Raw genomic sequence first — 14,866 nt, forward strand, 5'->3', positions numbered from 1 at the left:
GGGCGCCGGAGAGCCGAGCGGGGGGACCCGGGGGGCGCGGGGGTGGGAGAGACTCGGGCCCGCGGCCGAGGGGCGTCGGACGCGCACGACCGTGCAGCGGGGCGTGCTCCCGGAGCGGGACGGGGGGCGGGGGGAGGGCCCTGGACGCGACCGCTCCAGGGCAGATGGAGTGGGAGGGATCGTGCCTTACTTCACCGCCACCTGGAGTGCTTGGGGTCCCTCCCCCCAATTTTCTATACTGCTGTTACAGGACTTTCACAATTAAATGCAATCTTAAATATAACCATCTGTGCATCGAAAGAAAATTCTGGAAGGACCTGGGCAGGAAGTCAGTAGGACAGCTTGTTTTTATCTTGTTCCAGGCATAAATACCTATTATCTTATAATAACAAAAAATCACACAAGTGGGAGCAAAACCCCACTTCCTAAGATGTCATGGGGCGGCCCAGCCTCGCGGTGCCAGGAGGGCACCACTCAGCCCTCCTCCTTGCCCACACAAGCCTGCCGGCAGCATTCTGCCAGGCAGGCAGGGTCAGGCCCACCACGAGGACCCTCCCTCCTGCCCCTGCGGGGACCCGGCACAGCCAGTGGCAGAAGCAAGGCCCCCGGCTGGCGCTTGAGCTCCAAACTACATGGGTTGCCAGTTGCGTTGCAGGGTTTGGGGTTCCCTTCAGAGCCCCCCACCCTGCGTTCCAAGGGAGGCCACACTCAGCCACCACCAAGTCTAGCTAAGTGGGGACAGGTCCCCCTAAATTCAGGGATGCTGGGCCCCCCTTCGATCACATGCAGATTCAGTCACCTGGCACTTCATTTCCGCACCCACTCCTTCATTCACTGCCCTGGGGAAGAGGCGGCCTGGGGCAAGCAGGGCCCGGTGTCCCTGACCGGCTCAGGCGCTGGCCTTGGGGTCAGACCGGCCAGCAGGCTTGTCCTCAGCTCTTGGCGGCTTGGGAGCCTCACGAGCAGGAGGCCCATGACCCCCCAGCCTCTTGCTGCCTTTGTGGGGGGGGGCAGCAAAGCAAGGTTGACTGAGCAACAGTGAAGCGAAGTTTATTGAGTGATGGCACGAAGCTCCCAGAGAGAGGGAACCCAAGAGGGTCGCTCCTCTTGCTGCCTTCTCCGGGTGTGGCCTCTGCAGAACTCTCATCGCCAGTTGGTCCCGGTCAGGCCGGTGGGAAAGGGCACCAGAGTCCCTGACCGCAGGCTCGGGAGGGGTCACCCCTGTGGGCACTGTGCAGAGTGGGCGGGACAGGCTTCTTGAGCCCAGGGGTGGTGCTGGCCTTTCCGGGCTCAGGGGCAGGCTCCAAGCCCGCTCCTTTTCTCCTCAGCAGGGGCTGGGGAGCGGAGTCCCTGAGGACCCAGGCCCACCCCCATCCAGCCCAGGAAAAGCGGACAGGCGTGCTGGGTGCCCTCAGCCAGATCACCGCCGTCCCCTCGGCTCCCTCGACAGCCCGTTCGCAGCCAGAAGAGGAGCCCGCCAGCCCCGAGCTGCCCCAGAGAAGGCGCCGCCCGTGGCTCATCCTTAAGCGCACCCCACAAACCTTTGCTGAGTACCTATTGCATTGCCCTGGGGGCATCTTTCATCAGGAAGGTGGCCCAGAGATCTCTGGTGCAGCGTGAGGACATAATGCGGCTTTTCATTACGCGCCTGGGCTCCGTGTTGGGTGGTTTGACCCAGGCTTGGGGCCCACAGCCGGGAGGACGTGGAGGCGGGAGCGATGGGACAGCTGATGGCTGGAGCCACTGGTAGTGTCTTCCAGCCCAGGCCTGGCCAACAATGGAGGCTGCTGGCGGGATCTGGGCAGTGTCTGCACACAGTCGCTCCGTGGGCTGGTCGGGCTTCCTCGCAGCGTGGAGGCTGGTTCCCCCGGGGGAGGGTTCAAGAGAGTGGCGGCGGGGTGGGGGGGGTGTGCCTGGCATCTCTGCGAGTGCCTGGTTGGCCGTTAGGTTAGCCATTAGCCGAGGTGCGGCGGCGGTCTGCCCACCCCCCGAGCCACGACGGGGCTACAGCATCTCTGCGGGGCTACCAGAGTGCGAGTGGGTTGAGGGCAGAAATAAGCCACGCAGTAACCCAATCATTAAACCACGCAGCGTGGCGGCGTCTCCTGTCGCCACGGAGCAGACTCCCCGAGACAGCGTCTGTGGTCTGAAGTCCTGCGGGCCTTGATCGCCGGCCCCCAGCCTCCCTCTCAGGGTCTCACGGGGCAGGTTCCTCGGTGCAGGATGCCGTTTCCTAGAGTCTGCTGCCTGGGGGCTGGTGGACGCCCTGGGCTCCCCCAGGCCCCAGAGCTGCCCCCATTGGGCCGCAGGAGGAGAGCCTTTGGAGGCTTCTATCAGCGGGGGATAGTCAGCCAGGTTCTGTGCCTGGAAGCAGCTCGCAGGTCCCGCTCCTCTCAGAGAGGAGGGAGCCCCGGGAGCAGGTGAGAGGCTGGCCAGGAGCATGGGAGGGGCTGTGGGAGCTTGTTGCAGGGTGTGGGGGGTGCCACCGCCAGCCCCCACACTTGTTCTAGGCCTAGGCCGTGCGTACTACCTGGGGCTCTGGACCCTTAATGTCAATTAACGCTCTGGCAGAAAGTGTGCTGCACAGGGTCTGGGCGGGTCATTTTTGTCCGGTCCCCACTGCTCAGCCCCCGGACGGGGTCCCATCTCCCCCACACCCCCTTTCTGGGCTCAGTGACCACAGGGCCCAGTGCCCCTCCCCCCTTAGGGGGCTCACGTGCACTTAAAATGAGGAGGCTGCCATGTGCGAGAGCCAGCGCCAGGGGCCCAGGGCCAGCCTGCCGCCCTCACGTGGGGGCCCCCATCCTTGTGCAGCCAATTTCTGACAGCCCCCATAACCTGCCACCCCGGGACAGTCCACGGAAGGGCATGGGCCTGGGGCCAGAGACAGTAGGATCCAGGAGAGGCGGTGGCCCTTCCCAGGCCCGGAGGAGCCCATGCTGTGCTCTCTGCAAAGGCCAGAGGCTCTGCCTGGAATCCATGTCACCCTCAGCCGGCAGCTTGGTTAGTCTGAGGTGGCGTGAAGTGACCAGCACCTTCAACCCCGAGGGTCTCTGCTGGCCTGCTCCTGGCATGAGAAGCCCAGAGTGACCAGTGGGTGCAGTCTGCTCAGAGGAACTGCTTCCCCACCCCCACCCCCTGGCCTGCCCAGGAGCCAGGACTCTGAAGAGGCAGAGCCCGGGACAACAAGGTCCCCAGTGGGTCACAGGGAGTGTGGGCGAGCTGGGCCCAGGCCCAGAACAGGGCAGCCATTGGCCCGGCGTCTCCTGCTTCCCAGAGTGCCAGCCCTTCCCGAGCCTTCCACACTGGCCCATGGCGGTCAGACCGGCTGCTTCTGGTGGTGGGCTTCACATGGGGCCTGCATGGGCCGCATAGCTCTGGGGCAGTCAGGAGACCCTGGCTGAGCTGCAGCAAGTGTGGCTCTGGGAGGAGCCGGCCCCGGCGGCAGTCCAGCACGCAGTGGCCCAGCTGCCCAGCGGGGAGCCCACACACAGTGCACACAGCTGCCCACTCCGCAGCCTGGGGTGCGTGTCCCCTTGTCCACTGTGAAGGGAAGAGCAGGCAGGCTGGGAGGAGGTGAGGGTCTGAAGGGGCCACAGCTCAGATCAGGCCGACCAACCACCGTGTCTCCAGCCATCTGTCTATCTGTCCAGGCAGAGGGAGAATTTACCCCCCGGCCACTCCCCTCATCAAAGGTCAGCCTTTGTAGGGGGGTCACGGTGGGCACTGAGGGGGGCCCCGAGGGAGGAGGGGGCAGGAGACGGGGCAGTGGCCCGCGGCCTGGGCTCCAGCCCCAGGGACTGCCTGCCATTGCGGCTTGCAGCCCCCACCGCACTGTCCACCCCGCTCCTCCGACGGCCTGGGCCGAGGGGTGGCTGGGGGACGAGAGCTGGCCCACAGTGGGGACTCCACTGTTTATTGATGGGGAGAAAGGGGAGTCCCTTTCTTTCCAGCCAGGCCTGACTCCAGAATCCACCATGCTGCCCAATCACAGCGGCAGGGGCCGTGAGCACACTACTCGGGCCCCAGGGCCACCAGCATGGGGTCCCGGGCAGGGGGCAGAAGCCATCACCGCCACAACTGACTGCGACCTCTTGCTCCCCTTCTGCGGCAGCCAGGCCCCCTGCCGTGAGCCAGTGGGGTCCTCACCACCCCCCAGTCATGGACTGGCGGGGAGCAGGACCCCTCCTGCTCCCCGCTCCCATCATGGCCTCATGGGGGTGGAGCGTGGGGCTGGGCCGAGGAGGGATCTGCTTTGGCCGGTGGGCCCCTCCAGGGTGTGGTGTGGGCATAGGCCTGCGCTGGACCCACAGGCGGCCCTCACGTGCTGCGGCCAGTGCCGGCCAGTGCCGGGCCTTGCAAGCAGGGCCCACAGGGACAGGCAGAGGGGCAGCGGTCATGCAGCAGACCCTACTGCAGGCTGAGACATGGAGCCGGCGGCCAGCCGGGGAGGGCAGTGCCAGGACACACGCGTGCAGTGATGGGGCAGTGAGAGGGGACATCTCCAGGATGCTCCCGTGCCCCTCCAATCCTTGGGCCCGGCCTCCCAGGGTCCCTGTCAGCCCAAACCCTGTCCCGGGCCCCTGAGCGGAGGCTAAATCCTCAGCCAGGCCCCCGGGGTCCCTCCAGCAACGCACACACCTCTGGCTGCCCTCCCTCCCCTTTCCCGGCCCAGCCACTCTCCCGACACCCAGAGCAGGGGCTGGGGATGGAACCTCAGCTTGGGGGACCCTGGCTCCAGCCTGTTGCATCCAACACGTCCCCAGGGCCTCCTCTCGGGCCCAGGCCATGGGGGAAAGGTTGCCCCAGCCCTCTGAGCCATTTCAGGGAGGTGGGGAGGAGGGCCGACCTTCCTGTGCAGAGACCCTGCAGCCGCTAAGATCTGTGGGCAGCCCTTTCTCTTCCGCGAGACACCACTGGGAGGGGGCACCTCTGGGGTCTGTGGGCAGCATGTGTCCGTCCAAGCTGGTGCAGGCGGGGCTGGGCGGCGGTGTGACGGCAGTCAGAAGAGCCAAGCAGACACAGGACAGAACCTTTATTGCTGAACATAAAACACCCACCAGGGAGCCCGGCAGGAGTCCTGGGGGAAGGTGGGGGGTGCGTGGCACAGCTGCTCTCACACCCACAGTGGGCACAGGCCTGGCGGTGAGCCCTGCCCGGCACCCCTCTGGGCTGGGGGTTGGAGCACATCCTGGGTGCGAGGCTGAGGACCCGGGGGTGGGGGTGGGAGGAAGGTGGGTGTGCAGAGGGGCTGGCTGGGCAGAGCCCGGCCCAAGGACAAGCCGAGGCCCTGGGCGCACACTGGTCACGGAAGGCTGAAAGCCAGGCGGGCAGAGCAACGACCCCGGGGCTCCTGGGGGGGACTCGGTGGCAGGCGGCCCCTCCTCCGGGGCAGGGGCAGGCGGAGCCTCCTTCCTCTGCGGGAACGAGGGGCTGAGGTAGGCGCGGGCCGGCCCCCTGGGCCCTCACAGACGGGGTTTGATGTGCAGAGTTTTCCCTGTTCCAAGAGGGGCAAAGGTCAGGTGCCAGAAACCCCCCAGCCAGGGAGGAGCGCCCCTACTGCCAAAGCTTCTGGGTCAGGATGGGGGAGACTCCATCCAGCCCAGGCCCATGCAGTGTGGGGAAGTGGCTCTGATCAGGCCGCCTTCCAGGCCCCGCCTGCCCTGGGGTGCAGGGAGCCACGGCAATCTGCCGGCGGGGCCATAAATACCAGGTGCATGCTGTCTGCCCGCAGCCTGATGACGCGGGGCACGCTCACACCTGCGGCAAGGCTGCCAGACCCGCACGTGGCGGTTGCGCTGGTTGCGCCGTGCCTTCCAGCTCACTGGAAGAAGCCGCACCGTGTGCGTGTGCAAACAGCTGGCTGGGGAGGTGGAGGGACCTGGGTCCCTGTGCAGAGGGACAGGGCCTGGGGGCAGGGAGGGCTTCCCACAGCAGAGCAGGGGGCCTGAGGATGAAAAGTCATGTCCAAGGGGGGTTCCTGCCCCACGTGCCCAGTCCTCACTGGGCCTCAATGCCTCTCCTCTGCTATGAATGCTCCAGGCCACCTCTCAGGCTGGCGTCCCCACTGACCACAGACGTCTCCACGTGGCTGCCCCAAGGCACGGCACCATTTGCGTGTTCCCGTGAGCCTGCCGCTCCTCCTGGGCCCCATGTCAGGACTGAGGACTCCAGTCACCGGCTCAGCCAAGCCAGAACCCAGAGGCCAGGCCCAGCCAGCCAGGGCTCCAGGCCTGCAGACTTCACTGGCCTCTGCCTGTAGGCCGTGGGCCCCACGGGGTTGCTGCCTGGGTGGGTGCAGCCCGGTCTCCTGCCCTGGAGCCCTCCCAGGCCCACCTCCGCCTACCCCTCTAGCTCCCAGCCCTGGCCAGGTCGGGGGAGGGCTGGCGGGAAATAAAGGCTGATGGGGCCTCGGAGGCCAGTGGAGGTCTCTGCAGCCTCTCCTAGGCCTTGCCCACCCTGCCGGCCTCCAGTGACCCTGGGGTTGGCTGACTTGGGGCCCCCGCCTGCTCCCTCCCCACCCCAATGCAGCCTGCCCAGATGGAAGTAGCTGGTGTCCTGGTCCCAGGCGGGCAGGTGGAAGGCCTGGCCGCAGCTTTGCGCCCTGAAGTGGGGGCTGCACACAGGCACCGTCGTCCCGGCCCCTCGGAGGCAGGCGTTTGAGCGTGCTCAGCGGAGCCGTTAGAGAAGGCTGCGGCAAGCATCTTCCATTAACGTTACAACCGTGAAATATGACAATGAAATGATAGCCGTATGGTCGCAAATTTGCAGCCCGCCGAGCTGCGTGGGGTTTATCGTCACTCAAACGCGCAGAGAGCTGTAAAATGTTTACAGAAAGGGTCGTTTGCAGCCATAAAATCCTCTTTTCTCTCCTAAACAAGGCTGAGTGGAGCCATTTACCAAGCCCCAAATGTTCATCAGGGGAGAGGGAACATCTGTTCTCTCCAGGAGTGCGCGGTGATCTTCCAGAACAAATTAACAGAAATGGGTGCTTTCTAATTAAATCAGCCCTTGGCTGGGGTGGTCTGTGCGGCAGCAGCGGCTGCTGTGGGCGCTCACACCTTGGCTGGCCCGGCCTCTATGGGTGGGAGGTGAGCACCTGCCAGCAGGGGGCGTGGCCCAGCAGCAACCAGCCCAGGACCCACCTGGGAGTTCTGACTCGGTGGGTCTGATGTGGGCATTGAAAAGAGAGCCCCTGGCTGTGCCATGCTGGGCCCCAAGGGGCCAAGCTGCCTACCTGAGTCCTTGGTTGGGGGGCTTCTGGGGGTCTGGGCCCTGGGCTGGCCTCCTGGGCTCGGCGAGGACTGCAGGGAGATGAAGGAAGGCAGCTTGGAGAGGCTGCCGGAGCCCGTCGACGCCGCCGAGGCAGCCTCCTCCTGGAGAGACAGCTCCTCCTGGTCCAAGGACAGGGAGGGGGAGGAGGGGGAGGGGGGAGAGGGNGTGGGAGGTGAGCACCTGCCAGCAGGGGGCGTGGCCCAGCAGCAACCAGCCCAGGACCCACCTGGGAGTTCTGACTCGGTGGGTCTGATGTGGGCATTGAAAAGAGAGCCCCTGGCTGTGCCATGCTGGGCCCCAAGGGGCCAAGCTGCCTACCTGAGTCCTTGGTTGGGGGGCTTCTGGGGGTCTGGGCCCTGGGCTGGCCTCCTGGGCTCGGCGAGGACTGCAGGGAGATGAAGGAAGGCAGCTTGGAGGGAGGGGGGCGAGGGGGAGGGGGGAGGAGGAGGGAGAGGGGGACGAGGGAGGCTTTGATGACAGGGGAGAGCCTGAGGCTGCAGCTAGCACGCGTGGGGAGGAGGGAGGGGAGGCCGAGCCAGCAGCCAGGGAGGTAGGGGAGCGGGGCGTCTGTGTGGTGGGGCGCTGGGCAGCCGAGGACTTCCTGTGGGAAAGGAAGGGGGGCAGGAGTGTGAGGGTGGGCAGCTGCTCGGCAGGGCTGGGGTCCAGAGGGCGCTAGCCGACCAGCTGCGCGGCACCTGTCCCAGCAGCCACGGGGCATCGGCATCCAGGTCTGAGGCCGGCCCTCGGCCCCAAAGGACTGGCCAGTGATGACATGGGTCCTCTGGCCTGAGGCAGCTGGGGTGAGCCTGGCCGGCAGGCCCCGGCTCCACACCGGCCCTGTCCTCACCTGCCAGAGAGCCCGCTCACAGGACAGGTGAGCACAATGTGGCCCCAGCCACGAGCCTCACCCAGGATCCTCCCTTTCCTGGGGGTGCGAGTGGGGTAGCTGAGAAGCCCCCACCTTCCTCCGTGGGGCAGGGAGCAGGCAGGCCCACACAGGCCAGTCGGGGCCAGGGAGGTCCTCAGCTTCATCCCCAACTTTGAACTGAGGTTTCTTTTTGGGTCTGAAGACTTAAGGGCTGCGAAGGGGTATAGGGGCTCCCCGCTCGGGTCCTGAATGTCTCCAAGAGCAGGGAGGAACTGCTTCCGGAACCCCCCCGCCCCCCGCCCCAAGCTGACGCACACAGCACCCACTGTCCCCGTCACCTGGCTCCGTGGCTGGAGGAGGCCTTGGCCCTGGGAGGTGCACCACCCGGCTCCGGGGCTGCCCGCCGGCCGAGGCGCTTCTGGCTGCGGTGCAGCAGCTGGCACTGGGCGCCCCGGGGGCAGAGGCCCCTGCGAGAGAAGTCAGGGCACAGCAGCGTGTGTTTCTTCTTGCACTGTGGGGGGAAAAGGCGCAGCTGGGGGAGTCCGTCCAGGCCTCTGCACCCTGGGGGGTGGCCCCGCCTGCTCTGCCTCCCCCGACCTGGGCCTGAGGCCCCCCAGGCCAGAGCAGCCTGCACTGCCACCCATCCATGCACCCTGAGCAATCAGAAGGGCAAGGGCCAGCGCTGCCCAGCCGGGCCCTGGGCCTGGACAGAAGGCAGGGACCGGGCTGGCGTGGGGGGGGGGGTCTTGCTCGGCTGGGATGGGGATTCCTGGGGCACTAATCCCCCCTCCTGACTGCAGGAGATGGGGATGTGGGGGGAGGCTCAGTGCCTGGGGGGACCTTACTGCATGGGGATCAGGCTTCAAGCCCAGGGGTGCCCAGGTCGGCTGAGGCCAGCGCACATCCGATCCACCACACCTGTCACGGTGGCTAATTATACCCAGTTTGGGGCGTGCCGCCCAGCAGGTGCTCGGGGCAGCACGAGGCCTCAGCACTGCCCACCAGGCCCACAGGGAGCCGTGGAGCTCTGCCCATGGCTGGCCTTTCCTTGGCCTGCCCGCTTCCGGGGCGGGGGCTGTCGGGAGTGATGGGGCCCAGCTCTCCAGGCCTGTTCCACACCTACTTCCTGCCTGAGGCCCTTCCAGGGGAGGGGTGCTCTGATCTCCTCCCACCCCTGCAGCTGGCTCAGTGGGCGTGACCTGGGAGAGTCGGAATGTAGCAACTGCCCCTCACGTTGGATCAGGCAACAGGAAAGACACAGTCCCTGCCAATCCCACCCAGAACTGAGCTGAAAGCCAGCCTGGGCGCTGGAGTGGCCACGGCGCTCACACCCAGCACGGGGGCTGTGTCCCGGCTGAACCGCTCGGAGAACAGCCTTGAAGCCACTTCCAGCCAAGCCCCTCCTGGGAGCCCGTCCTCGGAGCCCCCGTCTTGGCCCTGCTCCCAGCACCCAGCACCCAGCACTGACAGCCTGGTTGAGGACCCCATGGAGCGTGTGCCCATTCTTGGAGCAGAATCTGAGCACCAGCCCCATTCTTGGCCTCACACCTGCCCCCCAGCTGCCACCAACAGACTAGAAGCCCCTCACACTGGTGCTTGGGGGCTGGCATGCAGATGGGAGCAGGCTGGAACTGGCAGGGCCATCTGGGCAGGCAGCGAGACCCCTGAACACCCACGGCACCCCCCTGCCAGCTTGCCCCGTGGTGGGGCCAGACCCATCCCTGCACCCAAGAGAAGGCTAATGCTTGCTCACTTGCTCAATCCCCTGTGCCCGCCACACAGAGCTGAAGCCTCATGAGGTCTGCTCAAAGAGCAGGCAAGTCCAGAGGGTGGGGTCTGCTGGGGAAGGAGGACAGTTTGGGGGGGGACAGGAAGGGTCTCTGCGTGGAGAAGACCTGGCACCAGACAAGAGAAGCCAGTTCCCGGGACGCTGAGTGCACGCAGATAGGTGGCCGGAGGGCGCCTGCCCCTGAGCTGTCCCGGGCAGTAGCCACAAGCCACACAGCCACCCCGAGCCTCGGCGGCAGCATGGAGCTGCCAGATCCGAGGACGCCGGGCTCGGCAAGAAGGAAGAACGTAAAAGGCCACAGTTACGTTTCCTCCCTGACTGCGTGTGGAAATGTGTGGTGGATTAACTGAAGTTTACCTCACCTGTTCCGTTTTCGCTCTTCTAAGGTGGCTACTACAACACTTAATATCCCACATGTGGCTCACATCCGGCAGACCTTCCTACTGGGCAGTGCTGGTCTGAGCTATAACCCTCCTCCCTAGAACCACCACACATCCAGGGTCGGATGTGAAGAATGTTCTTGAATCCTCCAAGAGCTGTCGACAAAGTACAATGATGGCAGAAAGCTACTCAGAAGGGTATTGGACACAAACTGTGTCTCTAATTCCAAGGGCCTCACATCTTCATGCAGACCCGGCTCACTGAGGAAAGAATGAAGCCAAACCACCAAACAGAAGCTCCAGAAAACCCCAAACGCCTGGAAATTAGCAAAAACACTACTAAGTAATTGCAGGTCAAATAAGAAACCACGGAGAGATGACCTCAGGCTTGCAGGCTCCGCTAGGGGTTAGGGAGCAGGCCCAGCTCAGCAGGTGGGGGGACAGCAGAATGACCCGTGCTAAGCAGAGGGAAGGAAATACAAGATAAGAGCAGAGACCGATGAAGAAACGAACGAGCAGCAAAAACCAAGAGGGCAAGGAGTTGGTTCTCTGGAGACGTTAATAACTGTGTCTGGTAAGATGAATCAGGAAATAGAGGGACACATAAGCATTAGGAAGGACAAGTGTGCCCTGGGACTGGCACTGCAGAGGAAGAGCCACCAGGGCAACATAACCAACAACCTCTACGCCAACGAACATGAAAACACACAGGAAACTGACAAATTCTAGAAACACTGACAAGAAAAAAAAACAAAACGTGAGCCAATATTCCTTGGACCATAAATGCATGTGAATCAGTAGTTAAGAAACACAGCAAGCTGCAGCCCAGGGTCTTCCTGGGGCCCCACCGCTCATCCAGCAAGCCGGCCTTGCAGGAAACAGTCCACAGCCAGGGGCAGAGGACGACTCTCAACTCCGTCCCAGGGCTGAGGCGGCCCCGAGAGCGAACCTGACCAGACGAGACCACAAAAGGGCACTCAGGCCATTTTCAGCCACGTCTACATGAGGTGTGACAGAGTCCCGCAGGGCACGGACACACTGCCGCACCAGGACCAGGCTGGGCTTACCTCAGGAATGCAAGGTCGGTTTAACTGAGAAAATCAACAAAGGGAAATGAGCACGCTGAATCATACCGTGGCCTCAACAGATACAAATAGTGTTTCATAAATTCAGCATTAATTCAAAGTTTAGCAGATTACTGGTTGAATGGAACTTCCTTAGTTTAATACAAAGGGTTTCTTTAAAAAAAAAAAAAGGTTTACTTATTTATTTTAGAGAGAGTGCCAGTGGGGGGAGGGATAGAAGGAGGGGGAGTCTGATTTGGGCCTTGATCCCAGGACCATGAGATCACGACCTGAGCCAAAATCAAGAGTCAGACACTCAATCAAGTGGGCCATCAGGTGCCCCAATATAATGGGTTTCTTGAAAGAACCTTCCGGAAAGCATCACTCGCAGTGGGGAAAGGCGGGAAGCCCACTACCATCACCAATTAGCACTGTGCTGGGACCACAGCTGGGGCAGAGGCAAGAAAAGGGAGAAAACACATTTGAGCTCAAAGGAGGGAAAATGGCCGTTATCTGCAAAAGATACGTTTCTATTTATGTAGCAAACTGGAGAGTCTGTGGATAAACTGGAACAATCACTAATATCGTTTAGCAGGGCTCCTGGAGACAAAATCAGTATAAAGCACTGCTTGTCTACACACCAATGAACAGTGAAAATATAAAATTTCAAAACACGTTATTTATAATAATAAAAATGACAGGAACAAATGTCACGGAGACAAAGAAGAGCTTCAGTAAAAGGCATCGAGGCACAGCCTGTGCAAGCAGAGCCAGGTGCCGGCTCACAGGCACAGAGACTCCCTGGAAAGACCGGGACCAATGCTCACCAAACAGGGACCCCGATTCAGGACAATCTCAATCAAATTTCTAACTTTTTTTTTAAGTTACATTGGATCTAAAACATAGTTCTGGAAGGATAAAGGTGAAAACACCTACGAAGAAGAACAAGGTGAAAGAATTTACCTTGTATTTAGGAATTACCGTGAGGCTCAAGGAATCCGGCGAGCACGGAACCGGCTCAAGGATACACACAGAGCAGAGTCGAGAGCCCCGAGACAGAGCCCCGTCCACGAACCCTACGGGAAATGGGCCTTCCAATGCAAAGTGCTTGGGCAAAATGAAACTGGACCCCGACCTCACATCAGACACTTAGATCAAAGGAGACAGGCCCACATGTGAAAGGCCAGCCTACGGGGCTTTTGGAAGGCCCGCCAAACTTCTGGAAGGTGGCAGGATTTTTCATACAAGACACAAAGGTGCAAGCTGTAAAGAAAGATTGATAAAATCATTTTCCCTAAAATTAAGAACTTCTGTTCTTCAAAACACCACAAAGAAGGGAAAAAATAAACCACAAAGAAGATATTTGCCACTTATGTGACTGACAAAAGGCTAATGTCCAGAATAGTTTATATTTATGTATTTTTATGTTCATATTTATACCTTATAAATTCCCTGCGATCAGCAAGAGAAAACCAACCCAGTGGAAAACTGTCCCCACTCTCACCTAAAGAAACCAAAAAACCCCAGGTATTTTTCAGAAGGAAAGGCCCAAAAGGTTTAAACACAGGGAAGGCATTTGGCCTCATAAGTCCAGGAAAGGCAAATTAAAAAACACAGTGAAGTAACTTTTCGTCCTTCAATTGTTCAAAGAGGAAAAAAGAGGTTGAATGTCACCAAGTACTGGCAAGAAAACCGGTCCACAAGCGTGAGTGGGCATAAGCCACCCGGAAACCGTCTCCAGCATCTACGACAGCAGGTCGCCTACCCCCCAGACTGGTGGCCTGCACCTTGCTAATGACAAGCGCTAACGCCCTGACTCCCACAGGCCGTCGGCGGACCTCCATGAAGCACCTTCCAGAGGCGTGAGGCCATGAGAGGCCAGGACCAAGTGCAATGCCCACTTGTGCTCGCCCCCACAGCCACCGGGGCTCCCACAGTCCCCACCTCCTTCCCAGGCCGGCCAGTCTGCCAGGACTCAGGTGGGCCGCCTGCGTCTCCACAGCGCGCTCTTCCTTGCCCAAGAGCAGGCCCTAATCTTCCATCTAGCTCATCCACAGCAGCCCGAACACGGTGCTGTGCAGGGGCCCCTGGCCTTCCCACTCCTCCCGGGTCTTGCTTGCTGGCTCGTCTCCATCCTCAGACGGCCAAACAGTGGCCTCCATCGCCACCTGTCCCTCCTGGGGGCCAGTTCCCACTTCTTCTGCCCGCAATGCCAGTGGGGTGCTTCATCAACGTCCCCTGCGCCCAGTGACTCGCCGTCTTCCTTCCCACGCTCCCACACCACAGCTGCCTCTTCCCCAGCTTGGAGACAGTCCCGGACCCCCACCCCATCCCTCCTCTGTGTTCAACCACTCTCCCTCTAAGCACCCCCCGGAGGCACCCATCCTCGTCCACTCCTGTGGTCATTTGGGTCAAGGCCTCACTCAGTCATTCACTCCAAAATGGTAACCAAATCCAATGGGCTGCCCCAGAAGACGGAAATTAGGGGGAAACCAGACAGAGTGCAGACCGAGTCTGGAGTCAGGTTGGCAGGAATACACCCATGCTACTCTTCCAATTTGGACGGTTAGCCTGCTGCTGGCGGGGGCCAGCCACAGCAAGGGCTGCAGGAGGGGTGCGTGGGGACTCTGCACTAGCTTTGCAACTTCTCCGTAAATCCACAGTTTTACAAACAAGCAGCTTATCAAACACATAAATCATGAGCACAGTCCGTGCCGGGCTCCCTGCAGTGAATAACCACCCCCAGAGGAGCAGTGAAGCAGGCGGCAGGGGGCACTGGGCACCACACAGGTAATGACCACAGGAAGGGTCTGTCAGGGACCTACAGGCCAATGTGGCAGTGGGTCCCCGGAACTTTTTTCTGCTTTGTCATTCCTGACATGGAGCTGAAGCAGCAATCTGGAAGTGTCCACAGGTGCAGATAAAGGACAGTCCAGCCAGATCCCTTTTTTTTTTTTTTTTAAGATTTTTTTTTTTTTTTTTTTTTTTGGGNGACAGAGACAGCCAGTGAGAGAGGGAACACAAGCAGGGGGAGTGGGAGAGGAAGAAACAGGCTCATCGCGGAGGAGCCTGATGTGGGGGCTCGATCCCATAATGCCGGGATCACGCCCTGAGCCGAAGGCAGACGCTCAACCGCTGTGCCACCCAGGCGCCCCCAGATCCCTTGATACACTGTCCACCCCACCCAGGCCAGCAAAGACTGGGTGGGGAGACCTGGCCCCCAGTGCCCCTTCCTGCCTTGCTGAGGTGGTGCCAGAGGCGGCCCTGAAGAAGTGGGAATGTGGGGGCCCCTTCCCCTCCCAGTCAGGGAAGCCCCAGTGGAGGCTTGGCGGGAAGTAAGTATACCACCCACCCAGGAGGAAAAGGGAAACCCCTCCTCAGGCGTCAGTGGAGGCCAACTGGGGGGCCTGGATCTCTACTCCCCTTGCACCCACGGTGTCACAGGGCACTAGCTGAAATAGGAGGTTTAAATAAGATCCAGACCCTCATA

At 61.5% G+C, this 14,866-nt stretch overlaps 1 protein-coding gene across 2 annotated transcripts in view; it reads right to left on the reverse strand.

Annotated features, from left to right (window-relative positions):
• Positions 1-5,017: 5,017 nt before the first annotated feature.
• The window catches only part of ZC3H3 (zinc finger CCCH-type containing 3), an 87,832-nt gene continuing 77,983 nt past the window's right edge, over positions 5,018-14,866 (reverse strand). The window contains exons 10-13 of one of the 2 annotated variants that reach the window (XM_034668709.1): positions 8,482-8,654; positions 7,705-7,876; positions 7,238-7,436; positions 5,321-5,497 (exon numbers count right to left, since the gene is read on the reverse strand). In XM_034668709.1, the coding sequence (XP_034524600.1) occupies positions 5,466-5,497; positions 7,238-7,436; positions 7,705-7,876; positions 8,482-8,654 (576 nt within the window). In that variant the 3' untranslated portion in view covers positions 5,321-5,465. Of the gene's footprint in view, positions 5,498-7,237; positions 7,437-7,593; positions 7,661-7,704; positions 7,877-8,481; positions 8,655-14,866 lie in introns of both variants that reach the window. The other variant, XM_034668710.1, reaches the window with a different exon arrangement.

Source organism: Ailuropoda melanoleuca, chromosome 9, assembly GCF_002007445.2.
Source record: "Ailuropoda melanoleuca isolate Jingjing chromosome 9, ASM200744v2, whole genome shotgun sequence".
NCBI lineage: Eukaryota > Metazoa > Chordata > Mammalia > Carnivora > Ursidae > Ailuropoda > Ailuropoda melanoleuca.